This window comes from Xenia sp. Carnegie-2017, unplaced genomic scaffold, assembly GCF_021976095.1.
Source record: "Xenia sp. Carnegie-2017 unplaced genomic scaffold, XeniaSp_v1 HiC_scaffold_19, whole genome shotgun sequence".
NCBI classification, from domain to species: Eukaryota; Metazoa; Cnidaria; class Anthozoa; order Malacalcyonacea; family Xeniidae; genus Xenia; species Xenia sp. Carnegie-2017.
The window spans coordinates 6,289,608-6,313,337 of NW_025813481.1; the positions used below are offsets into that span (position 1 = coordinate 6,289,608).

The 23,730-nt window shown below is 34.7% G+C and overlaps 7 protein-coding genes across 7 annotated transcripts; 2 read left to right on the forward strand and 5 right to left on the reverse strand.

Moving 5' to 3' along the window:
- Nucleotides 1-90: 90 nt before the first annotated feature.
- On the reverse strand, nt 91-1,259 carry LOC124438854 (vesicle-trafficking protein SEC22b-like). The gene is made up of 5 exons (XM_046989067.1): nt 1,072-1,259; nt 878-987; nt 633-793; nt 373-519; nt 91-304 (listed from the first exon to the last, which is right to left on the reverse strand). The coding sequence occupies exons 1-5, from the start codon at nt 1,144-1,146 to the stop codon at nt 150-152; spliced, it is 648 nt and encodes a 215-aa protein (XP_046845023.1). The 5' UTR covers nt 1,147-1,259; the 3' UTR covers nt 91-149.
- Nucleotides 1,260-1,467: 208 nt separating this feature from the next.
- On the forward strand, nt 1,468-3,070 carry LOC124438849 (polyprenol reductase-like). Its single transcript, XM_046989063.1, has 3 exons — nt 1,468-1,762; nt 2,003-2,334; nt 2,408-3,070. The coding sequence occupies exons 1-3, from the start codon at nt 1,551-1,553 to the stop codon at nt 2,797-2,799; spliced, it is 936 nt and encodes a 311-aa protein (XP_046845019.1). The 5' UTR covers nt 1,468-1,550; the 3' UTR covers nt 2,800-3,070.
- On the reverse strand, nt 2,833-6,173 carry LOC124438846 (F-box/WD repeat-containing protein 7-like). The gene is made up of 4 exons (XM_046989059.1): nt 5,976-6,173; nt 4,466-5,280; nt 3,799-4,383; nt 2,833-3,706 (listed from the first exon to the last, which is right to left on the reverse strand). Exons 2-4 carry the CDS (start codon nt 5,197-5,199, stop codon nt 3,103-3,105), a joined length of 1,923 nt encoding a protein of 640 aa, XP_046845015.1. The 5' UTR covers nt 5,200-5,280; nt 5,976-6,173; the 3' UTR covers nt 2,833-3,102.
- A 90-nt stretch (nt 6,174-6,263) lies between these two features.
- On the reverse strand, nt 6,264-12,407 carry LOC124438847 (zinc finger protein GLI1-like). Its single transcript, XM_046989060.1, has 6 exons — nt 12,301-12,407; nt 11,979-12,216; nt 9,848-10,118; nt 9,451-9,755; nt 6,788-6,984; nt 6,264-6,707 (listed from the first exon to the last, which is right to left on the reverse strand). The coding sequence occupies exons 1-6, from the start codon at nt 12,316-12,318 to the stop codon at nt 6,441-6,443; spliced, it is 1,296 nt and encodes a 431-aa protein (XP_046845016.1). The 5' UTR covers nt 12,319-12,407; the 3' UTR covers nt 6,264-6,440.
- A 467-nt stretch (nt 12,408-12,874) lies between these two features.
- Nucleotides 12,875-15,088, forward strand: LOC124438852 (transmembrane protein 198-like). The gene is made up of 8 exons (XM_046989065.1): nt 12,875-13,217; nt 13,292-13,419; nt 13,506-13,590; nt 13,678-13,826; nt 13,899-14,010; nt 14,499-14,624; nt 14,689-14,744; nt 14,905-15,088. Exons 1-8 carry the CDS (start codon nt 13,058-13,060, stop codon nt 14,938-14,940), a joined length of 852 nt encoding a protein of 283 aa, XP_046845021.1. The 5' UTR covers nt 12,875-13,057; the 3' UTR covers nt 14,941-15,088.
- Nucleotides 14,746-21,634, reverse strand: LOC124438845 (ER degradation-enhancing alpha-mannosidase-like protein 3). The gene is made up of 20 exons (XM_046989058.1): nt 21,180-21,634; nt 21,045-21,090; nt 20,705-20,805; nt 20,571-20,610; nt 20,384-20,496; nt 20,154-20,307; nt 19,932-20,066; nt 19,540-19,645; nt 19,375-19,472; nt 19,152-19,277; nt 18,990-19,073; nt 18,708-18,916; nt 18,452-18,608; nt 18,196-18,371; nt 17,957-18,092; nt 17,803-17,887; nt 17,497-17,726; nt 17,000-17,045; nt 16,718-16,915; nt 14,746-16,502 (listed from the first exon to the last, which is right to left on the reverse strand). The coding sequence occupies exons 1-20, from the start codon at nt 21,281-21,283 to the stop codon at nt 15,211-15,213; spliced, it is 3,636 nt and encodes a 1,211-aa protein (XP_046845014.1). The 5' UTR covers nt 21,284-21,634; the 3' UTR covers nt 14,746-15,210.
- A 205-nt stretch (nt 21,635-21,839) lies between these two features.
- On the reverse strand, nt 21,840-23,694 carry LOC124438850 (exosome complex component RRP4-like). The gene is made up of 9 exons (XM_046989064.1): nt 23,502-23,694; nt 23,066-23,167; nt 22,950-22,995; nt 22,783-22,872; nt 22,651-22,716; nt 22,511-22,579; nt 22,274-22,414; nt 22,056-22,193; nt 21,840-21,980 (listed from the first exon to the last, which is right to left on the reverse strand). The coding sequence occupies exons 1-9, from the start codon at nt 23,633-23,635 to the stop codon at nt 21,909-21,911; spliced, it is 858 nt and encodes a 285-aa protein (XP_046845020.1). The 5' UTR covers nt 23,636-23,694; the 3' UTR covers nt 21,840-21,908.
- Between the last annotated feature and the right edge of the window lie 36 nt (nt 23,695-23,730).

The window sequence follows — 23,730 nt, forward strand, 5'->3', positions numbered from 1 at the left end:
AAAAACTTTAATTTATGACATTGTGTCAGAAATGAACACGAGTAAGACATTACATTGAACAGGATTTCATTTGATGAAAATAATCATTGATCCATTAAAACAATAAATTTTATTTTCACAGGATTACAATATATTTCTATTTAATGTTATCAAAAAAGCCAATATCTGAGATAAATTATGACAATGATAAATACAATTGCAACAGCTGCATATTTTGCATATGCAGTTCGAACATTTAAGTAATGTGCATCTGACTTATATTTTACTGACTGATCTTTTAGTTTTCCAGCTTTGTCGTCCAGTTCTAAAATGAAAATAATCTTTGGTTAAATTGACAAAGTATGTAATCAGAACAGTTCATATTCACTGCACCTGAAATTGCCTCTCCTCTTTGTAGAACTTCATCAATGTTTTGAACAACAATTCTTTGGATGTCATGAAGTTCATCATTTAATCTGTTGATATTTCTTCGAGATCTTGAGTCCATGAAATTTTTCCTACTTTTCTGAATATAATTATCTAAATAATTAGATAATATCTTTAAGAAACAAGCAGAAAGCTATGATGCAATGCTTGTTAATTTTTACAGACGAATAAAAACACTAGTGATTAAAATACCATGCAATACCTACCAAACTCAATGAATGAATAAGGACGAACTACTGTTGATATCTCTGAGCTGTATAGTTTCCAGAATTCTTTTGAAATGTCATCAAGGAAACCAAAAGCCAGTCGACTGGGAAACATTTTTTCGGTAAGCGTAAGATAGCATACCCCATTCTCAATAATGTAACTTTGAGAAAAAACAAGAAAGTCAGTAAAAGAAAAAAAAAGGTTAAATTCTTATGGATGAACTTTTTGACTATTTTCTACTTACTGAAACATCATAGACCCACTTTCAATATTGCATTTTGGAGGTGAACGATCACTAAGTTTTCTAAAGATCTGCTTTGCCTGTGCCTGATACTCTTGGAATTCTCTACCAGACTAATAAAATGCAAATACTATAACTAAAACATTGAAATTAAATAATTACATCAGTCTTCTTATTGATGATTAATGAGCACTCACTTGCTCGTCAGCTTGCATTGAAGCAGCTAAAGGCAAGCCATCCGCCGCTCTTCCAATCATTGTCATTAATACCATTTTAACAGCTTCTCAAACCTGTACACAAACTAATGAAAACAGTTTTGTCTTTACAACATTTTGTACGACACTTTCCATGATGCCATTGCTTATCCTTGTTGCTAAATCCACGTGTACTGCGCATGGCTAATGACGTCTGCATGAATTACGAAAAAAATGTCGTCCGTCATGTGGAGATAAAATCCACGTGAAGATAAAATCGTATTTTAAAGCACTTTTAACATTTATACGAACAAGTGAAGCTTATCAAATAATAAAAAACAGTTTTATGTACTACATAATGTATATTTATCTAAAGCAGCTATTGTTTTCAAGCAATTTTATGATTTGAAATGATACAGCAATTCGACACTTAAGCGCAAAAAGTCTCGCTCAACTTACACAGACAATTTGATGTCTGGAGCATGGTTGGGAAAACAACATTTTGTGCAATAACAATGGAAGTATTAACCATCGCATGGCTCATCATGATTGTAGGAATTTTAATGGCAGCCGTAGTCAAGATATTTAAAGACGAACTTCCCTATTTTATTCAAGATCTTGTTGTATATGGTAAGACGAGACGCCAGGATGAAAGCAGTCGCATGTTACAATTATGGTTGCTCGTTCCTAAGAGGTAAACTGTAAACAAATATAATGATATGCTTTCAGAGTAAAAGTTTGGTCAAAGGATAAACATTAAAATATACTGGTTGGCAGCCATGCATTTATTTTGTTCAAGAGAGAAATCCCTTAAAGTTGAGATTAACTTTTCTGTGTGTATTTGCTAAAATGCTTTGTGCCAGTGCTACCATCTACACATTGGAAACTGCGACACCTGACATTCAAAATTTGCACTAATAAATTTCCTCTCTAGATGGTTTGTACATTTCTACATAATTGGATTGATGAGTAGTTCATCTCTCATGGTTGTACTTATTCAAGTTATCACTAAGGAAACGACTTTCTTTGTTGTGCAACAACTTCATAAATATATCAGGACAGGCAGCATGTCAAATGCAGATTGTTTCTCTGTAGTACTTACATGTTTCTTGATAAATGTTCAAACGTCAAGAAGGTTATATGAATGTTTGTGGGTGTCATCAATGTCTGGTAAAATGCATGTTGGACACTATATTCTTGGAATATGCTTTTACGCTCTTGTAAACCTCACCATATTTGCTGAAATTCCTTTACAGAATATGGAAGGTAAGCCTGATATTCTTGCTCTAATGAAATGTTTATAGCTTAAATGATCTGAAAAGCTTTTTATCTTTTTGAGGTTACTGTGGCTCACATGTTCAAGTACTGGGCCAATTATCAATGACTCAAACAACCGGAGTTTTGTTGTTTTTGTGGGCAAGCTACCATCAGTACAAATGCCATAACATTCTTGCAAGTTTAACATCATGGACATCCAAAAATAAAAAGATTTATAAAATACCATATGGTGATTGGTTTAATTATGTGTCCTCTCCACATTACCTGGCTGAAATATTAATATATATTGCATTGTTAATGACAATGAATGGTCATTGTACTTTGTGGTCACTTACATTAACATTTGTTGTTGGTAATTTAACTATTTCTGCTCACACCACTCATGAATGGTATAAACAAAAGTTTGAAGACTACCCATCCAAAAGATACATTGTTTATCCTTATATCTTTTAATATGCCCTTTGTGATTTCAAATTTCAAAACTAATTTGCCTTTTTGTCATTAATTTATTAATAAAGTAGAAAAAAGGGCTATTCTTTAAAATATAGTCCTGGTCTTGTCTGACTAGAATTTCACAAAAGGCACAACCACAATCTAATGTAAACATTTGCAAAATTTTCCACTCTAGGATATTTACAATTTTGTTATTTACAATCAACAATGGAAAAGTCACATAATAATCTTGGGCTTTTTTCTTTCTAATAAACAATGCAATTTGAGAAAACATGAAAAATTAAAGAATTCATCCAGCAGTCTTTATTCAGCAATTCCAAAATCCAACACCAGGAGCTTTGTTTCCTCGGTACCATTTCGGCTACCAACGGCACAAACCAGTTTGGTGTCATTGCATCGTACTCTCCAGACAACACCACCACTTCCACCACTGTCCAGTTTCACCAGATCCCTTATAAACTCACCATTAAGGCGATCCCACAATTTTACAGTGCCATCATCAGAACTGGTAATGACAAACTTCTTATTAAATTGTAAACATGTGACAGCACTCTGGTGCTTATTGGGACCTGCAAGAGTCTGTAGACATTGCCCGCTTGTAATGTCCCAGATTTTAACAGTGGAATCAGCATTTCCCGATACCAAAATGTTATTTTTCAATTCCATACCACTTGTCAAAGACTGGTGGCCAACTAAAGTGTGAAGACATTGCCCAGTATCCACATGCCACACCCGGATAGATGTATCCAAAGATCCACTAACAATATACACACCATCAAACTGTAGGGAATATACTCGATTAGAATGGCCTTGTAACGTGTGCAGACATTGTTCTGTTTCTGGATTCCACACCTTCACAACGTAATCATAAGCACCACTAACAATACGCCGTCCATCATATTTAACACTTAAAAAAAAGATGAAAGACATGACACATTAGCTGACTATACAAGTAAAGCAATAAACTACACATGAACAAGGTGATAATTGGATTAATACCATCGTACAGCAGCAACATGTCCAACCAAAACATGCAGACACGTTCCATCATCAATATCCCACACTCGAAGTGTAGCATCTCGTGATCCACTGACTGCTATTTTTCCATGAATATCCATGCACCTCACCGTAGACGTATGTCCATATAAAGTGTGAATGCATTGTCCTGAATCTGCATTCCATACTTTAAGAGTACGGTCAGTCGAGCCACTTACAATGAGATTGTTTTCCATTTGCGAGGCCCACACTCCCCCAGTATGGCCAACAAGAGTACGCAAGCACTTCCCTGTGATAGCAGACCAAACTTTCAAAGTGTGATCATCGGAACCACTAACTATTTTATTATTGCAAAACTGTAAACAAGTGATAACATAATCATCATGGCCTTTAAGAATCTTATGAGCATTCAAAGATCCATATCTCCAGTTCATGGCAATCTTATGTTTCGTCAAGAACATTTTCTTAAATGGACTGGGATTCAAAAGTAAACGATTGGCACTGTTTGATGTTTTTCTTCTTGATAATTTAGGAGTGCATATAGGCTCATCATCAATGCCAAACTCAATGCATTTTCTTTTCCACAATCTAAAGAAAGTAGAAGTCTTAATGCAAGTGATATTGCTATGTACATTTTGTTATTAACATGCAAGTAAGTTGAAAAACTTACAGATTATCATCACAGAGAATTCGCCAGTATTTACAAGTCTGAGCAGCTTGAACCAAATCCTTGGGAGAAAGGAAACCAAGCACGAATATTGCCAGTTCTTTCGGTAGCAATGATATAAAATCTCGTTGAAACCTTGGTTCAATTGACGACATCACATGTCTTATGATTGGTGGATTACATCTTTCCATTAGTTCATCCAATGCTCTCTTCTTTTGATCTTGTGCCCATGTATTAAAAACCTGTAACCAACTTTCTACTTCTGGAGGACATGACGTTGTACTTGTATGGTGAATTTCAATGGTACTCATACCATCACTACTGTCGGAACCTACCTCACCACAAATTCTTTTATCAGATACATAAGGCACAGATTTATCATCCATCTTTCGTTTGGACATTCCCATCTCCTCACTTTGAAGCTCGAAATCACTAAACCTACTTCTAAGAGTGCGCCTTGAGATGGATCTATCCTCTCTAGAGTTTCCAGTCTTCGATTTTAATGAAGTCTTTGGAGAAGAAGAGCAATAGAGTAAGTCCTTATTTGAATCAATAAACGTCTCACTAATACCACGGATTGATATCAAATCTTCCACACACTGAAAACCACCTAAAGCTTCTCGCCTGTCTATTATCTCTATAGCTTTTCCTTTACCAATTCCAGATATGTTAGCAAGTTCATTTATGTCGGCTTTATTCAGATCTATACGTTTTGCTCTCCGACTGCGACCGGCCATAATGTATCTTTCGTCAATTTTACTTCAGGAACTAGTCCCTTTTTACAAAACGTATCAAAAGACTCCTCGACGTAGAAAAAACTATAGAAGAATAAAAAGAGACGCACATCAAATTGTGAAGCGAAAAAGTCCAATTTACTGCCACAGGCAAACACGTGTCCCAAAGACACGTCCACCTAATTGGTAAAAATTTTTAACGACATATTTATTAAATATGAAAAAATTGCGATACGAGGAAGCAGATCTCAAATTTTACATCTCGGCAATACGGCTCATACCATAATGTATACAAATTTTCTTTCGTCCATTGCAAGAGCCTGGAGGTTTAAAAGGATTTCCTGTAGCAGGTTAACAAATTTAAACGTTTCGCTCTACAACACGTAGCATAAAAGCATGCAGTAAACTGCTGCCGGTATTTTATTTCAACATGGCTTTTTCACAAAGAACATAACTATCGTGATAGTGAATACAGAATGATTGTACAAAACATTCAAAACGGACATTTACAACGAGATAAAATTACACAAAATACAACAAATAAGATAGAGAAGATCAGCATATCAATCATCGTCAAATACAGCCAGTCGATGTTGGTGCATGAGTCGAAATTCTCAAGATACAATATATCATAGATTTCTCGCGATCACCTCCCGACTAAATTCTTATTTTTTAAACAAATCTCATAAAAAACAAGGATGGTACAGAATAGTTTTTAATTTCGATCACTATTCTCGTTGGCGTTTGTTTGACAACCAAACGTTTAAAACAAATCTTACCTTCTACGTTCAAATGATTTTTGAAACAACCCATACAGCAAAAATGATTTTATGCCAAACTTGTCGTCTTCTTACTCGAGAAACTTCGATTTACAGGAGAAAAATAATTTTCATGATATTTAACATTTCTTCATCCCAAATCGGCTTTGAACAGCCAGCGTCTGCGGAGTGCGGACGAAAATTAAAACTTACCCGGATATGACGTCTTCATACGCTACCACAACGTCGGGGGCGGTAGAACCACAGAACGCGCAATTTATTCAAAACACATAAAACGTTCCCACTGAATGTTTCTGACAAAGCTTTAATCAAATTGGAGTCAACAGAGATAAATTAAAAAAGTCGCTCTTACAATATCCTTCGTTTACAGATAAACGACTCACAATAAATAAACAGTTAATGTTCAAGACAAGAGATTAGTAGCATGCATTACGTTTCATGGGTTATATTAAAACAGAGAAAAACTTATACCATTGGGCCACCAGCAGCTTGCTTCTCACGTGATTCGGTCCAGGCTTTGGCAATGGTTCTCTTCATCTCGTCATCTCCTTCGTCATACATTTTCTTCATGAGATCCATAAGACTTTCAGAAGGATCTTTGTCCTTATCCATATCACTCATCTTCGTTTTCTCTTCTCTAGCTCTCTTCTGTTTCACTTCGGTGGCCGATATTCCATCCCAGTCGCCATCAGTTGCCTTCTTCAGTATCACAGTTATGGTGTTTGGTTTGACCTAAAAAATTTATGATGAAAAGTATAACACATTTTTTAAGTCAGTAGTTTTGAAGTGATTAATTTACAGGATATACTAACCTTATGCTTACATTTCTCAGGGACAATTTCTCCTCCCAACATGGGAAGACTAAGTTCGTACATCTTACCATTGAGATTATTCACGACAACATTAAGACTGCGTTTCCCATAGTCTACTTGTATCTGTTCTTTCTGAAGACTACCAACGTTTGCGAGATCTACATAGATCGTCACCGTCTGCGGTTTCTGCAGAAAACCTAACATAAAACAACCGTAGACCGTTTAATCAAGGTGATGTGAAACACATATAATCTACTCCTAAACTAACATTTAATACACACTTTCTATCAACAAGCTCGCCACTAGTACCACAGCATTTTCTTTTAGCGAAAAATGCTTTTAAAAATCAGGTGAACACGAGACTCTGACCAACGTTATGGGATTACCTCAAAGTAGTCATTGTATATTAAATTTCTTTAGTCAGAATCAAAAAGATTAACCAAGGTCATAGTTAATTGGTATAAGAATATACAATCGTCGGAAATATTGCTGATGGGCAAGAGGTCAAAACTAAAGTCAAGGTGTTTGTTTTCGTTATAATCACGATTTTCTTTATAATGAAAGCATCAATAGATGATTTGAAGTCTAGAACTGGTCTCTGCTTAAATAATTAAAATATTTTCACGGACAATCACAGGTATAAACTTGTTGATGCTAATCTGTCATATGTACATCACACCATGTCGAGAGATTGATTTCTTAATAAAGCAGCATAATCTTATCAAAGGTGAATTCACAGTTACTTCATTATTCGCGCAAGTATATTTGTGGAATGCATATTGAACCTTAGCCAAAAGCTTACAGGTCAAAGAAGCTCCAGATGAATGCAAGAAAATCCTCTTGGTCACAAATGAAGTCAAACATACAAGTGAAAATAAGCACACGTTTTAAAACGATTCAAAAACTTTAATGGAAAATAATTACATTTAATTCTGAATGTTTGGTATATCCATTCGTCCATTATAATAATCAATGTGGAAAAATCAAGTCCCATAAACAAAAAAAATAAGTCTACAACTCTATATCTTTTATAAATTTCAATAATACGCGAGCATAGGTCATGTCGTGTTACTTTATGTGGTCAGATTTCACAAATGAAAAAAATCACTTAGGTTACAAATCATGATATGGACTGCTTATATATTTTAGACAATTGCTGTAATTTTGGTGTTTCGTTCATAAAAAAGTCAGCAACACAAACATGACCATGCTGGCTTGCACTACAATTAAAATACAATATAATATAAAAAAGCTATATAAAAATAACATTTAGTTATGTACTATTTAATGTCAGAGAAAATACACTAGGTTACAAGTAATGATTAAGTACGAAATATTCGACTCTTTCAATGAAAACCTGATTGCAAAGTCATCAAATAAACGTCAATGTTTATCCTGACACACATTATAATATGTGGCTATTTATTCACTACTATATTTCTACAAATTCGATGTCTTTTATAACATAACATGAATTGAAGTATATCAAAAATAGAATGGCAAAAATAATTCGTGTTACAAAAACACTTAAGCAAAAAATATACGGTTAATATAACTTGAATATATATCAATTAGTATTTATCGATGTTTAAAATTAGTAAATATTCGTTAGTACAGGATATATATATGCGTACTACGATTAAACAGTTCATACAATAGAACATGAAATGAGGTCAATGATTTGTAATTAGCACTGTCACAATTAATAATACATCCCACTCTTTAAAACAAAGAATGAAGTGGAAAATACGAGAAGATACTTTGACCTCACTTGAATTGTTTGAATACAAATGATCTTTGTTAATATGTTATTTTTGGTTTAAAAATCGAACTCCAAATGGAGTTAGGTATTGTTTTCCCAATATGGGTTAATCCTATCAACGTAATGATAAAGTTGATACACAAAAGCATTATCAACAATGGTTAGATTGAGATTAATTTCAAAAAATCAGCTGTTATATGTGTTAAGGCATTCGATAAATGTTATCAGTAAATCTTTGCTGATAAATGATAACCTAAGCGAAAATATTTTGAATTATGATAAACTTAGAAACTACGCATGCGCTAATTATTTAACTATATTAATTAAGCTGTTGTTATAGAGTTAATTGATAAGAAAAGTTATCTTATTAGTATCTAATTACTATCATGCAACTATTATTAACTTAAAAATTTCATAAAGAAGCTTTACACAATACTGATATAGAAAACATATTTTGTGATTATTGTAGTCGTTTTATCGAACTCTTGAAAAACGTTTTTAAATCGAAAACCTAAATATTGGTACTGCAATTTAGAAATAAATTGCAACCGTTGCAACCTAATATGTAAAACTTCTATTAAAATTAGTGACAATTTACATGAAATTACGATTATTCAAAAACAAATATTAGTATGTGGTTAGTCTGTTAGAAATCTTCTTTACTTTCAAATAATGTTCATTTAATGAACAATTGGTAATAAAACAATCATATGGTATTCCCCACACAATCAAATTCCCAAAGGACTTAACTTGCCCAAATTATTCTCCTTAATTACAGAAGCGCGCGCCGCCGGTAGATAAAAGCCTGGAAACCCACCCCCATAATACATACTGTATTCTTTCATCAACGCTTTAGAAAAAAGATCCTTGTACAGATAATACTCTCCATGTGGGTACATACTTCGATGATTAAGTAACATCAATCCCATAGGGTTATGCATCTTGGAAGTATCCAGGCAGAATTTTGGTTCAAAATCAACTGTAGGACTTGGCACCTGCTCTTTTTCGAAATGACTGTCTCCAGTTTTTTTCACGCTTTCTTCAGGCTCTATTTTAGTGACATTCTCTTCTTTACGTGCAGCAGTACTGTGGTTGACGCACATGTATTGGTCACGAAAACACTGTCCACTGAACAGTTTCTCGTGAAGTTTCGTATTTCTACTGTGACGATTTCGACTCTTTGCGCAAGTGAAAGATAGACTACATCTGCGTAGAAAAACATAAATGATCCATTGATATAACACGTCATTGATGGCTAAACTTTCATCAACACTACAATCACATTTGAGTGGAATTACCCTTTAACGTGGCATTTAAACTTCTTTAGTTTTAAATGAACTGCGTTGTAATGAGTGCGCATAGAACTCTTATCGCCAAAACTCTTTCCACAATTAGCCCAATCACAAACATACGGTCTTTCCTTTGTATGTTTGTTCATGTGAACCTTCATTTCACACTGCCATCGACAAACATATGAGCATCCGGATGCTTGACACGGATAACGACCTTCCTTGTTGCTTGAATTGCTTTTGCCAGAGTTGTTGGCATTTGAATTTCTAAGTGTGGCATCTGGAACAAACAGATGCATAGCTTCAACACAAAGATTAGCACATCACATCCACAGAAAAATGATTTGCCATAACAGTTCTGGCGATGGGAATTAAAACATAAATATATCCTGTGGATATTGACGAAGACCTCAATTTGAACGCATGTAATTTTTAAGTCATATAAAAATTACTTCCCACCTTTAAGAATACAGTACTTTAAAACAGATAGAACAAAACGAGAAAAAAAATACTTGACAACACTAGTTTAAGAACATGATCGCCTAGGTATGTATGAACTGAAAGGGAAGTTATTTGAAACCATCTGGAGCTTCTTTAAAGGATGAAAAGAAAACTGTGAATTCAAACATAGTTCACACACTCAAGCATTCCTAAAGACTTCCACTATCACCTTTCCGATAGCGCGTTAGTGGAAAATATCAACAGAATATTTTACATATAGTGTATTCCAACATTTGGAAAATAGAAAAATTTAACTTGAAAACCTACAAAAACACATCTTATTCATTACAGGTTTTCTTTTTGCCACATTAACGAAAAGTATTAAGTTTCATCTGCATGTTATTTCATCATCTAATCCTTTTTGGGAGACAGGAACATGCGTGACCTTGTAGAAGACAATGTGTTGACAGAGTTATGCAGATTGTGTGCATGTTGATCAACTGGCATCATAGAGAGTGAAATGTGATCATCTTAATACAGAGGAGCCAAATAAACAACAGGAAACATTAAGAGGCAATTATTGATAAAGATCATCATCAGACTGGCATAAGGCCACCACATACAAATACCTAAAGGGCGTAGGTATCACCTTACACAGACTGAATAACTTTTTTTATACATCCTTTAAATCATCTGAATAGTTTAATCACAATCCAAAGTATGTTTAAAATCACTGGTATGGTTGATGCTATATGATTTGTGAGACAATAACATTTTCTTATTCGAAGGCAAACTATGAGTCATCACTATTATAATTTCGCCTAAAAAAACAAATATGTCAAACCGAGAGAAAAAATTTTGAATATGCTAAATGTGTAGAAATATAACGAAGAAACGATTATATACATTTGTGAAAGTTATTAGATAAGCAAATATGCAAACAAAGAAATTCAAAGGAAATATTGACCCAATGATATAATTTTAGCAAATCTTGATGTCCTGTGGATAAATGATGACAGAATCTGTTCATAATTTTCACCTATTGCAATGACAATAGGATTTCCCATGGTGCTTTAATTGATCAAATTTCACCAAGAAGCATTATGTAGTAAGCAAAGCTAAGTAGCTTTATGGTTAAATAACATATAGTAAAACACTTCATGTTATAGATTTAAATGTTTTGGTAATGATTTCATGATATTGATAACTCAAAATCAAAAATACCAAGATTGTCAAAAACTTTTTCTTCAATACCAAAAAAACAAAGAAATATTTTTAAGGGATATATTGAAGAATTCCAAGTCTTAAATTATAAATGCGCAAACGTTATGTAGTAAAATATTGCGCTAATACTGTTGCGCATTGTTGAAAACGTTAAACAAGAATTCTTTTGTACTTTACGAAGTAACTGATGCCAGAAAATTTAGGTATTTCTTTAGTCAACAACAAGCCAAGGTCACGTTATTATTTGACAAAGAAAGGCCCTCAACCGTCATGGCTGACTTGTCATTCTATTTTCAGCGCACGTCTACTTTCGTTTTGCACCGCACATGAGAAAACTTTTTAAAAATCATAAAAGTATATAGACTTATAAACTCACTTCGCAAATCATAGAAATCTAAAGTCGAATAGGCACTAAACAATGATTGATAAGTGTATCGGCCTTGTCTTGCTAAAGACATCGGCTTGCACTTCTTACCGTAAGAAGTAATTTTGGTTCTTTGAACACGACCTTCTCGCCTTTCAAAACTTTGATGTGTGCTGGGGTTCTCTTTATCGTCACTCTCCATACAAGCGACATCATCTTGTAGTCTCTGCCTTTCGATTTCGTTGATCTTAGCGTCGACAATGCTTAGTTCATTTTGTAAAACCACTCTAACACGTGGACGTTTGGCCTGCTCTAAGAGCCCCTTCAACTCTGTTTGATCGCTTTGCAACTGTATGGACATACAAAATACTTAATTACACTAAAAATGTACACTTTTTATGGTAAAAAAGTACATATAAGAGAAAACAATTACCTCAACTAGTTCAGCCATTTTTTACAAAGTTTACTGCGGCTTCTCAGTTCCCACGTCTCTACAAACTGCCTCGCCTCTTCTGCCCGCTTCTTAGTTTTCACCCGATGGGCCGGGCCATATCATATTATGTTACATGATGTTGTTGATAAGTCCGGAAATTTGAAACATCAAACCGCTACACCTTTACAGCAAATTGAATTATTGTATAAAATCCCACACTGAGGATGTACTTTATTAAAGGTTGATTATATTTTGTATTTTATGACCAATATCGCAAATTATGATGATTTATGATTTTCTACAAATATATATATTTTTGACTTGCTCGCAGTCAAGATGAAAAGGCAGCCAGTTAGGTAGTGAAAACTAAATGATAAAAAAGCAGAGTTTATTGAAATGAAAAGTTGATTAGCATGGTTTATTATATTTATTGCGGCGCATTGTTTGCTAATATTTTATGGCGGGTAAGATAGGGCGCGACAGGTGTTGTGGGTGCTGTTAGGCCATTTTAAACAGGCCCATATATTCAGGCCGAAGAAAAACTGCGCAAATCCATTTCTGAAACTTTGTTGTCCTTTTTCTAGAAATTATACTTAGTGTAGCTTATACGTGTAGCTACGTGTTTCACTAATTTGCTTAATTTTCTATAACACAATTTCACGCGTTTTCCAGTCATCGGCGGAAAGATCACGTCCTTATTGTATGGTATCTATTTTTCCTTAATCATTGTTTTTGACAATCAGCAGGAAAACCCATAATGTCGTCAAAAGCGATGTGGTTGCCAGAAATAGTTACATCACCATCAACATCCTCACCCTCACCAACTGACCAGTGTGAGCAACATGGCCATTATGTAACTCAGCTTCTCGTTATTTCTGGTGTTGCAATAGTGGTTGGTCTTACCATTTGCCTGGCTGGTAATAAAAACGCTGACTTGTACGTACTTTCATTCAATGACAATGACTGTTTCTAACATTTGATTATCTTTTAGGTTACAAGCTGTTCAAGCTAATATTATTCCTTACTGGTTTCTTTGTTGGTTTCTTTGCCACTTATGTAGTTTGTACAATTTACTTGAAAGATGAAATTCATGGAAATGCTGCAAAGTACAAAGATCAGGTGTTGTAACATAAATGATGATTTTGTTAAACACATCAATTTCGTTGATTTTACCATGTAATATTTTGATATAAATAATTCCTTAGATTTATCTTGCCAATTCTTTTGCTGTTGGAATGATTACCGGACTACTAACTCTATGTTCATATTATCTTGGTCTTTTTGTCTTGGGTATACTGTTTTAGCTCATTTTTATGCTGTATTGCTCAAATGTATAATGTAGTATTTCAGAAATATATTGTTTCGTTCTATAACCAGGTGCAACCTTGGGATGGTTTCTTGGCATGGCTTTGGTGCCTGTATTTAGTTCTGAGACAAATTTCCTTTCCAAAAATTTGTGGTTGCCATACTCGATCAATGTTGGTTGTGCAGTGTTATTTGGACTGTTAATCATATGCTTGCAAAAGGTATGGTTTTTTATAGAAATACTAGGTCAAAATATTAAGTTGTACTTAATTATTTCTCATTATGAATTATAGACAATAATTATTTTATCAACTGCCTTTTTGGGATCATTGTTATTTACCAATGGTATTGACTACTTGGCAGAGAAAGGACGCATCATAAATTTTACTGTCAACATTTTACACGGTACTGCTTTAAATTTACTTTCACATTTTAGTTTTAGCTCTATTCTTACAAACTTTACCTCAACTTATTAATTAAGAAATAAAAGATGTTTACTCTATTTGCACCAGGCTTATGCAAACTGAGGAGACCTATGGGAGAACTCAAGAGCAGATCAATGCAAGCCCGAGACTGAAGGTCAAGGGTTGCACATGCTCGAGAGTTCTCACAAACATCTCCGAGGTTTGCATAAGCCAGTGCCAACACAAAAAAACATCTTTTATTTATTTTATAAAATAACAATAATGCAAAACAGACAAACATTTTAATTTTTCCTCTAAAATGCATTCATGATCAATTTGTAAATTCTTGCTGACTTATTGTTTTAATTGATTTGATTGGTTGAGCTCAAATGTGTTTTGCACAGGCTAATGCAAACACAGCTGTAGACCAATCAGCGCATGCATTTCAATGTTTATTTTATAATACAAAATCCTACATGTTTCATTAAGGCAAAAATTATCAACTTCCAAACTGCTGGTATACTTGGCTCATATCGAGTCTCTTGCCATTGTTATTTATTATTGGAGTTATTATACAATACACAAAGACAAGCAAAGGGTCAGATCACAGAATAGGTGTGTATTCACATTGAAATTGATCAACTAAGTGGTTGTTAATAAATGAAGACTTTTCCAATAGCATCTGGTCGTGTTTTGGTTGTTGATGCCGAGCAAATGATTGAAATGCAGACAGAGGTTTGTGTTGCATAAATCAAATAAAGGACATTGTTTTCCTACTTTATCACAATTTATTATATCTCTGTGAGAATAAACACTTGCTTGAACATCTCTATAGTCATACAATCTTCTTGTATGATTTTCTATCTTTTCATGTTGATTTTCATATTCAATTCAGGATGCTACTCCATTACTGTCAGCTGAATACACTTGATGTTGAGAAGCTTTGTGCTGAAGAATAACGTGTATCATGTGATTTTGAACTTTGATATTCAACAGTTTGATTTGTCATATAGGAGGTTGCTGTTTACCATATGTATGTGGTATTTCTTATGTAACAAATAAATTTCTTACCATAAGAATTATGTACATATAGTTTGTTTGGAATGTATAGTTCACTATGATTGCATATAGTTTAACATTGAGTAGGGTATGATGATTTTTTTATTAGTACCTATTCATGTGCCCCACTAACTTCTTGTTCCTATATATCTTCCTTCTCATTGACATTACTGCTAGTCCTGTCATCAGTCATTTTCTTATTTATATTTTTTGATGCCATAGATGCTTTTATTTCGGTTAAAGTTTCAAGTTTTTGACTTGTAATTTTCTCTGCAATGCCATCCTTTAGAGACATGATGTTAGGTGAATATACTGTGTATTTTTGTTTGTTCACTTTGTCAGAACTTTTATCATAATCATTGTTATAATCGTCTGAGTGGAAAACAGCGTCATTTGCGGGGTTTGAAACGTCATCTACAAGGTGGACAAGGTCATCTGAGCTGTTTACAACGTCATCTGAAGGGTGGTCGACGTCATCAGTAAGATGGACGACGTCATGTAAAGGGTGGTCGACTTCATCTGAAGGTGAGACGTCATCTGTGAGATGGTTGACGTCATCTGACGAGGAGACAACGTCAACTGAAGAACGAACGTCATCTGTGAAGTAGGCAACGCTCTCTGTGGAATTAATGTCATCTGAAGGGTGGTGGACATTGTCGTTTTGTTGATCATCAATGTTTTCTTTATTGGTTATCACTTCATTTTTAACAAAAATACCGCTGACTATTTTATTGTCATATTTTGGTGCAGCTGAATCGTCACCTTCCAATCTTTCGTCGTTCACATCAAGGAGGTCATTTACTTTTTTTTCATTTGTTAACGAAGGAGTTTGCCTCTCGTCTAAACGCAGTGACGTAATGTCGTAAAAATGACTACCGTCGTAATTTTTTACGTTGTCCACCTTTCCAACGACAATAATTTCACTATCATTAACATCATCATCACGATGAAATAATATGTTTAAAAATTCTCTTTGTTTGTTGTGAATACAAGTATTCTTCTCATTGCTAACCTTTGTCCTCAATATGTTCTCTGAGTCTATTATTTTCTTTACTTTTACGCTAAAAAAACCATTTTCGATCTTGCCAACAACTTCATGAACATCTTTATTTGCTGACTCACCAACTTCTTTCTTGCCGCCCAAATTTTCCATCATGACGTCATAAAGCCATTGCTCTCGCTGGTCAGCAGTTTCTCCCACTGAACTACTTGATTCTTTTGTCGGTTGAATAGCAGAAAACGAAAAACCAGGTTGATTCACGAATTTTTTGATCAATTCAACGATTTTGTCGACATTCTTCTCTGTTTTCTTAAATGTTTGTGAGTGTAATTCCTGATTTTTGTCTTTTTCAACATCATTTATCATATGACCAGTACCATCTTGAATATCTTGTTGTTCTGATGATACACCTTCAATTGACTCCTTCTGTAAATCTTAACAAAGAAAGTAAGCAGGGGTTTATAAGTGAAGCAAGAAAACATGAATTTTATATTTCCATGCACGTGCTGATGATGAAAAGCTTCATTTCAAGTTTCCTAGATTATCAAATAGATAGCGAGACAACGAGACAAACCATGTTATTTTCCTACATATTACACACCACCATTTACTTAATAGTAAGGAATTTCATGTGATGACAGTAACAAACCTCTTTTTAAGGCCTTATCTGCAAGTCTTACTCTAAGGTGGCCCTGTGTGTTAATTTGAGCGACCTGCATTGCCTTTTGCAGGACTTGTCCTTCATTGTAAAATAAAAACACGGCGGGAATGTTAACATCTTTACTCCCCCCGTCTCCACTCATTGCAAACATCGGTTGACTCTCAAATGAGCTGCCTTCGTTATTATCTACAATGCGAACAACAATTTTGATCGTAAAAGGTATAAAAACATATAAACGATAAAGAAAAATACAAACTAAAGTTTATTAACCAATAATAATGACACCAACTGCACCATGCTTGTCTGCAACACGAGCCTGAAAGATACAGATTTTTGCACATGTTTAATAACAATGATAAGATATACCAAAACTCTGCCTCTTCTAATAAACGTTTCCCTTTATCTCTTCTTCGCTCAGAACTCAACCTTTTCACCTCAATTCTCATAAACGTTATCACCTCTCCCTCATCTTCCATCCTAAACTCAACCCTCATCGTCCTCTTCTCGTAAACTTGGTTCTCTCTCTCCACTCTCTTCTAAACTCAACCCTCACCGTTCTCTTCTCATAAACTTGGTCTTCTCTCTTCTCTTCCATCCTGAAGTCAACCCTCGCCGTCCTCTTCTCGTAAACTTGGTCCTCTCTCTCCACTCCCTTCTAAACTCAACCCTCACCGTTCTCTTCTCATAAACGTGCTCCTCCCCCTCTGAACTCAATCCCCCCACACTTAACCCTCTCTCTTTTTTCATTATAGACTCGATCTACTTACCTTATCAACGAACATACAATCCCCTCGTTGCATCACTACGATACGACGGTTAGCTGCATCTTCATTCTTTAAATCCTCACATCCAGTGAAAGGATCAGCCAAGATGACATCAGCACTAACCCCCATTCCCATTTTCGACAAGTTCAAACCAAACTGAGCTGGACCTGCATTGACGACGATATTCCCATTGTATGGAGGAGATAGTAACTGCACGATGCGAGGAAAGTACTCTAGAGAAAAAACATCAACGTTAGAAATAATCTTGTATAAATTTTTCATTGTTTCGTATTTATGACAATTCAAGACCTGGATCACTGTTACGGGATTTTGCCAGCTCTATCATAGATTGCATAAACGTGATGCCTTCAGCAGCCATTTCGATGTTGTCGGCCTTTATAAGACATCAATATCCTAAGTGTTAATCTTTTGTATTTAATATTTAAAATTCAATAATACAAACCAAGTTTGAGTCTTGCATCAACTGAACTTTGCCATCAGCCGTCTTGGAGACAGAAATTCCCATGGCTTTCAATATGAGAATGTGATCCTTATTTCCAGGAATGAAATGCTCAGCACGAAGGAGAGGAGCCTTATTCCTAAAGGTGATCAAACTTATTATCTCACAAAGTCTCTGACTTCTCCACAAATCCCTCGATATCGTCGAGATTTTTTAAAAAATTTTCACTTTAAATTACTTACTCTTTGCGTAGAAAAACAACATTCTGTTTTTCTTTACTTCTTGGACAACTGTCAGCTGAATTTGAGTTTCGAATTCTCCGACGAATTTCTTCGGCTAAGTTTAGAATGCTACCGTCTCTTGATGTAGATCGTGGACACGAGCGATCGTGAAGATTCTCGCTATCGTAGACATTGTTCTGTAACACACAAACAAAAATAAACACAATGATAATAATGGCCATTGATGGTTTGTTGTGTGGATCGTCAATATTCCAACCTGAATTGAAGAACTGTTCCAATTTGACAAAGCAAGAGGCAATAAATGCGCTTCAGTTGTAAAGACAAAATCATGAAGATCAATCAAGAGATCTTTTTTATCCATGAACAACAAATACAAATACTTTAGAGTCTCGGAAAGAAGGAACGAGTCCATCCTGACATAAAGGAGAGAAAAAACACACGACTTTTACAGTCACGAAACAATCACTAGAAATATTGTTCACTAATTCTCGTCACTCGTTCAGTTCATTTACCTGTTTTCATGAGTCATGGTTCGTACATCCTTCACAGCCGCAAATCCACAGGGTACCCTAGCATACTTGTTCAAATTCTCCACAATGTTTTGACCAACTTCAAGATAGTAAGGATCTTTGGTTGCCTCGTACAAGAAATATGTACTTTCAACTAACTCCGGACGTAAAAAATGCTGGCCCCAATGTATTTCAAAATTTGTCGTAAAAGCCTAAAAAACAATGACGAGGTTTCTTGTATCAAGGTATAAAACAAACATTTCATAGTACAACTGGTCACCTTACTTCAGGAAGAAATGTATGGCGTTTAGCAACGCTATAAAACACCTCATGAAGTTCTATTGCTGACTTGATATCTCCCTTTAGTACCTGTAAAACCGCTGACCGTTATTAAGGCTTTTGCAAACTTTAAAAGTTGCTTTTGTGTAGTAAAACAAAAATACAGACCTGTAAACCAGGCCAAAATGCCTGCAATGAATCCATGTATGATACGGAACGTTTATTTGGGTTGTTCATGTGAACATTAAGAAATAATGAGTTTCTGTTGATGTACTGCATCACTGCTTTGTAATGCTGTCAAAGGAATGATCAAATGATGAAAATTCATCACTGCTTTGAAATGAAACTTTCTTGCAAGAATTATAACATGGCTTTCAAATGAAATTGAGACCTGATTGAATCTCAGTAAATAATCCTCTTCTCCAAGTAAAATATAAGCCTTTAAGCAATACTCATAGTAGGAATCAATGCCAGCACCAACTCCACTATCTATAACAACAATATAAATACAACATCTATAAACGAGAGACATGTTATATTTAAATACAAACAATACCTCGTCTGACCCAATCTCCATTGTGAATATTGATTACAGTACCAACTAGATTACTTGATCGACTTCGATATGTCCACAATGCCTTCATAGCTCTATGTGCTGCTGTCTGTATCAATTGCACATATTAATTAGTTGAAAATTAATCAATATGGCATATTAGACAACAGAATTAAGAAATGAATCGAATGATCTCTTATTGTTTTGTCTTATCTTTTGTTGTCAGTTCTAAGAGTATCAAGTATTAATTAAGAATAAATTATGTTTCTCAAAAGAACCCCCACCCCACCCCAGCTTTATGAGCTCATGTTAAAAGACAGTAATAAATCACCAAAAGAACCCCCACCCTATCCCCCAGCTTTATGAACTAATGTTAAAAGACAGTAATAAATCACCTCATATTTATCATCACCAGTGAGACGACTCAAAGCTCCAAACTCCATGATCATAGTACCTGCACATGCTGTACAAGTTGAAGATTCTGATCCAGTCCGCGACCTTGGATCAATAACACCATACTTAAGATTAACCTAAGTAGAAAAGAAAAAGAAATTGCTTCATTATATACAAAGGCAAGGCTTTTAAAAATTCTGGTCTTGAAGCCGGGTGGCACATACTTTAGGATAGGGAATACCAGTAGTTGTATTGAAAGCTGGTAGCAATCTATCACCAATATCCCTGGCCATATCAAGCAATTCATCTTGATACCAACTTAATCCAAATCCTTTATTCTTTAGTACATTTGCAGCAACATGGCCCCCAAGAAGACCACTTAAAAATATGAGGATTTAGGATGATTTTTGCTCTCATAACTTAATATAATTTACATATTTCATATTTCACTTACCCCAAAACTCGAATATTAGTTTCAAATGTAGAAACAACTATATCATTATCAAAGTTAACATCAGCAATCACCAATCTGACAGCTTCATCAAACTTTTCAATTTCTCCAAAAATCTTAAGGTCACAATAAGAAACATTTTCATGATATAAATAAATACAATTAATGATAAAACAGATAATTTACTTACAACAAGACTGTCTAATGAGTCAATTAATGTCATCGAAAAACTAAAAAATAAGATGACGAATATGATTGGATTAGTGTTATGATCTCACTATTGAGCATGATTTAACAATAGACAGACATCACAAAATTACTAACTTTCCTAATACATCATCTACATCACCACGTGACGGTTCCATGTCCCGATATCGACCTTTACAGTTCAATGGCATCAGTTCGTCAGCAGGATAAGCATTCTTCTACAAAAATCATATTTGGGTTTAACTCAAGAACTTCCCTTTATGGCAACAAATGCAAAGAAATTTCATAAAAAGTAAACAATTTCTTATTTTTATGAAAACTGCATTTAAATGAGCCGTTATGTTATTAACTGAACGAGATTTTTTGATGAAATAATAAGTCATTGATATTAATTTATGTGTATATCATTTTTACATTGTTCTATCTACAAGCTCACAAATTCATCTAAAACAAATACCATGTAAGATTCATACGCATGAAGAAACATTTCTTTCACAGTTTCACTAAAGGTACAAGTATACAACATTGTTAGTCCATGTAAGAAAGTATAAACATTAGTTACACGTATTTATTGATATACGTGTCATATAACCTCATTTCAGAACGTTTCTTGGTGTTCATTGAGGCAACGTATGAAAAATACAAAAGAAATATAAGAAGCTGACGAATGAAAGTCATATTGGAGGAGCTCTCCATGAGGAGGGCCTCACAATACAATAAAATCCAGTGAATATCCTTTTCTCAATGTCGTCAACCTTCTGCCATATTCATGTTCTATTTACCAACAAATGCAACTGCGCATGACCTAATATTATGATCGCAAATTTTGTAAATTAGTTGTGGAATTGGAAAGTGTGAATTGATTTAATACAAACGATTATTACCGGGTAAATTGCTTTGATATTATATGTACAATAACAAGAAAACACTTCGATGAAGCAATGTTTTCTTTTTTCGTGATATGTAACGCCTATGGTCTATGCCAGGGGTCTCCAAACTTTACAGCCAGAGGGCCACATCAACTTTCATCCAGCATGTTGAGGGCCGAAGAATATAAAAAATTTCCACGTTATCCTTCAGCTTTTTAAATTTCGCAATGTGCTTGAAACGGAAGTAGGAAGTTGGAAGAAAAATTGACGTAAGCCACTCTTGCTAGTTGGCTTGCGACATAACGTGAACTTTCTGCGCAAAGTTTATTTTGTTTAATAATATTATTATTTTTTCTTAAGTGCCTCTGCGGGCCGGATTGAGAGGCCCAACGGGCCGCATCTGGCCCGCGGGCCGTAGTTTGGAGACCCCTGGTCTATGCTATAAAATTAATTCACATTTGTTCAAGTTCTTGTCTTGTTCTTTGAACAATTTCTTCTTTCACTTCTGGTTTCAATAAATCCTTCTGTACAAGAACAAAAAATAATACTTTTGTTACTGACATCTCTCTGTTTACTTTAATGTACTATTTGATTCTTACAATAGTGTGTTTTTCTGATGCGGTGACAGCATAATCAAGACTTGAACTAAAAATAAGCATTCTGTAATCTGCCAAGGCCAATAAACAGTTTTTTAACCTCGCCATCTTTTCTCGATTTTCTCGTGAAACTACTTGTGGCTAATACAAAGTAAATGAAAGGGAAGTTTGAGAAAGTTAGTCATATCTATAGTTTCCAAGAACATTCAAGAAGTAAGAACCTGATTATTTTCATCAGGATGTATCCATATATATCCATTATTACCAATGATCACACTGATGCCACAAGTTAAATTGTGAAAATGGGTTTTGCATCTTTTAACTAAAGAAGGTGATACTTGCACCAAAAGTCCCTGACCAAGCTATAGAAGATCAAAATTAATTATGTATTGTGAAAAAACTACACCAGCTACCTGCTAATGCATAAACTCTAGTAAAAAATATGATCAAAGTATAACCTTGCCATATTTCTGACTTCTTGTGTGTAATGATAAGGAACCATCAGAAAACACAGATTGAACCTCTGCCTGAAATTTTTTTGAACAATCTTACTTCCAAATCATAAACAATATTATATACTTAATCTTGCGCAACTCACGCTAATTAGATCGCCCTCAGAAAGCAAATCTCTCATCATAAGCTCATCTTGAACTGATCTTCTTCTCTAAAATAAATACATTTGAAGTCAAGACAACTATCATTGTTATGAAACAATCAAAGAACTCATTACCAGTTCTCCTCCAGGTAAATTAACAGATGATAACATCAACACGGAGTCCAGTTTTGAAAATGTATCAACTTTCCAACGTTTCTGACCAACCTACATAATGTAGCATGGAAAATAGATCTTTAATAAAAACGACAAACCACAATATAAAACATGGAGTGATAATGTACCTCATTTATTCTTCCAACTACAACATCTCCAACTTCACCATTAAATCTGAAAGTTATCACATCATTATTTCAATAATACACTAACACTTTGATCATCATCTTAGGACTTTGCTTACCTTGTCTTCAATGGTTTTACAGATATTAATTTGTTTACAACCTCAACTGTCCCTGTAACAGATGCTAGAATTTTTTCATTGTCGACAAATGTTCCATGTCCTCTAAGAAAAGACAAGTATGAACGTTCATTTTCTTGAATACAACCCCATTCTGTCATTCAACAGTTATTCACACTGGTATCTCAGTCAGTCTCTGTCATGTCATACCATTCATGTGACACCTCATTTATTTTAATCAGGTCAGTCTGACAATACATCATTATGTCTGTTGGCCAGACTGGAAAGTTTGTAAACTGCGCAACTAAGACTAGAAAAGGGCATGCATAAAAGCATTTTTTTCTCAAAATTGCGCACCAGAGACCTTGGGTGTGTGCCTTACAAACTTTCCAGTCTGGTCAGTTGGTAACCATACAATCTGCCTTAGTATTGTTTGTACCTCATGTAATCTGAAGCCTCAGTAATAACATCACCAGGTGAGACTATCTTCTTTTTTCTCACAAATTCTCTTGCAACAGACGATATAGGACGCTTTTCGTATTTCAAAGGTATTCTAACTTCAATATTGGACATATTTTTAACAACAAAAAGTTGGTGTGGTTTATATCGGATTATCTAAGTATATCCAGGCCATAATCAATCACTCGTACCAGGACCACTCACAAAGG

Bases quoted from the DNA above. Each gene is read 5' to 3' on its own strand.
- LOC124438846 (XM_046989059.1), bottom strand. From the start codon at position 5,199: ATGGCCGGTCGCAGTCGGAGAGCAAAACGTATAGATCTGAATAAAGCC. The intron at 4,384-4,465 runs GTAAGTTTTTCA...TACTTTCTTTAG, and splicing joins ATTCTCTGTGATGATAATCT to ATTGTGGAAAAGAAAATGCA. The intron at 3,707-3,798 runs GTATTAATCCAA...CTTTTTTTTAAG, and splicing joins CATGTTGCTGCTGTACGATG to TGTTAAATATGATGGACGGC.
- LOC124438847 (XM_046989060.1), bottom strand. The intron at 6,985-9,450 runs GTATGTACCCAC...GTTTTATGTTAG, and splicing joins GATGTTACTTAATCATCGAA to GTTTTCTGCAGAAACCGCAG. The intron at 6,708-6,787 runs GTTAGTATATCC...TAAATTTTTTAG, and splicing joins CTGAGAAATGTAAGCATAAG to GTCAAACCAAACACCATAAC.
- LOC124438850 (XM_046989064.1), bottom strand. From the start codon at position 23,635: ATGTCCAATATTGAAGTTAGAATACCTTTGAAATACGAAAAGCGTCCT. The intron at 22,717-22,782 runs GTAATGAGTTCT...TATTTATTTTAG, and splicing joins ATTTACCTGGAGGAGAACTG to AGAAGAAGATCAGTTCAAGA. The intron at 22,194-22,273 runs GTTCTTACTTCT...ACTTTGTATTAG, and splicing joins ATCCTGATGAAAATAATCAG to CCACAAGTAGTTTCACGAGA.
- LOC124438849 (XM_046989063.1), top strand. From the start codon at position 1,551: ATGGTTGGGAAAACAACATTTTGTGCAATAACAATGGAAGTATTAACC. The intron at 1,763-2,002 runs GTAAACTGTAAA...TTTCCTCTCTAG, and splicing joins TGGTTGCTCGTTCCTAAGAG to ATGGTTTGTACATTTCTACA. The intron at 2,335-2,407 runs GTAAGCCTGATA...TATCTTTTTGAG, and splicing joins TCCTTTACAGAATATGGAAG to GTTACTGTGGCTCACATGTT.
- LOC124438852 (XM_046989065.1), top strand. From the start codon at position 13,058: ATGTCGTCAAAAGCGATGTGGTTGCCAGAAATAGTTACATCACCATCA. The intron at 13,420-13,505 runs GTGTTGTAACAT...ATAATTCCTTAG, and splicing joins CTGCAAAGTACAAAGATCAG to ATTTATCTTGCCAATTCTTT. The intron at 13,827-13,898 runs GTATGGTTTTTT...TATGAATTATAG, and splicing joins TAATCATATGCTTGCAAAAG to ACAATAATTATTTTATCAAC.
- LOC124438845 (XM_046989058.1), bottom strand. From the start codon at position 21,283: ATGGAGAGCTCCTCCAATATGACTTTCATTCGTCAGCTTCTTATATTT. The intron at 20,611-20,704 runs GTTAGTAATTTT...CTTATTTTTTAG, and splicing joins GTAGATGATGTATTAGGAAA to TTTTTCGATGACATTAATTG. The intron at 18,093-18,195 runs GTAAGTAATTTA...GATCACCTTTAG, and splicing joins GTTGTTTTTCTACGCAAAGA to GAATAAGGCTCCTCTCCTTC.
- LOC124438854 (XM_046989067.1), bottom strand. From the start codon at position 1,146: ATGGTATTAATGACAATGATTGGAAGAGCGGCGGATGGCTTGCCTTTA. The intron at 988-1,071 runs GTGAGTGCTCAT...GCATTTTATTAG, and splicing joins CAATGCAAGCTGACGAGCAA to TCTGGTAGAGAATTCCAAGA. The intron at 520-632 runs GTAGGTATTGCA...CTAATTATTTAG, and splicing joins TTATTCATTCATTGAGTTTG to ATAATTATATTCAGAAAAGT.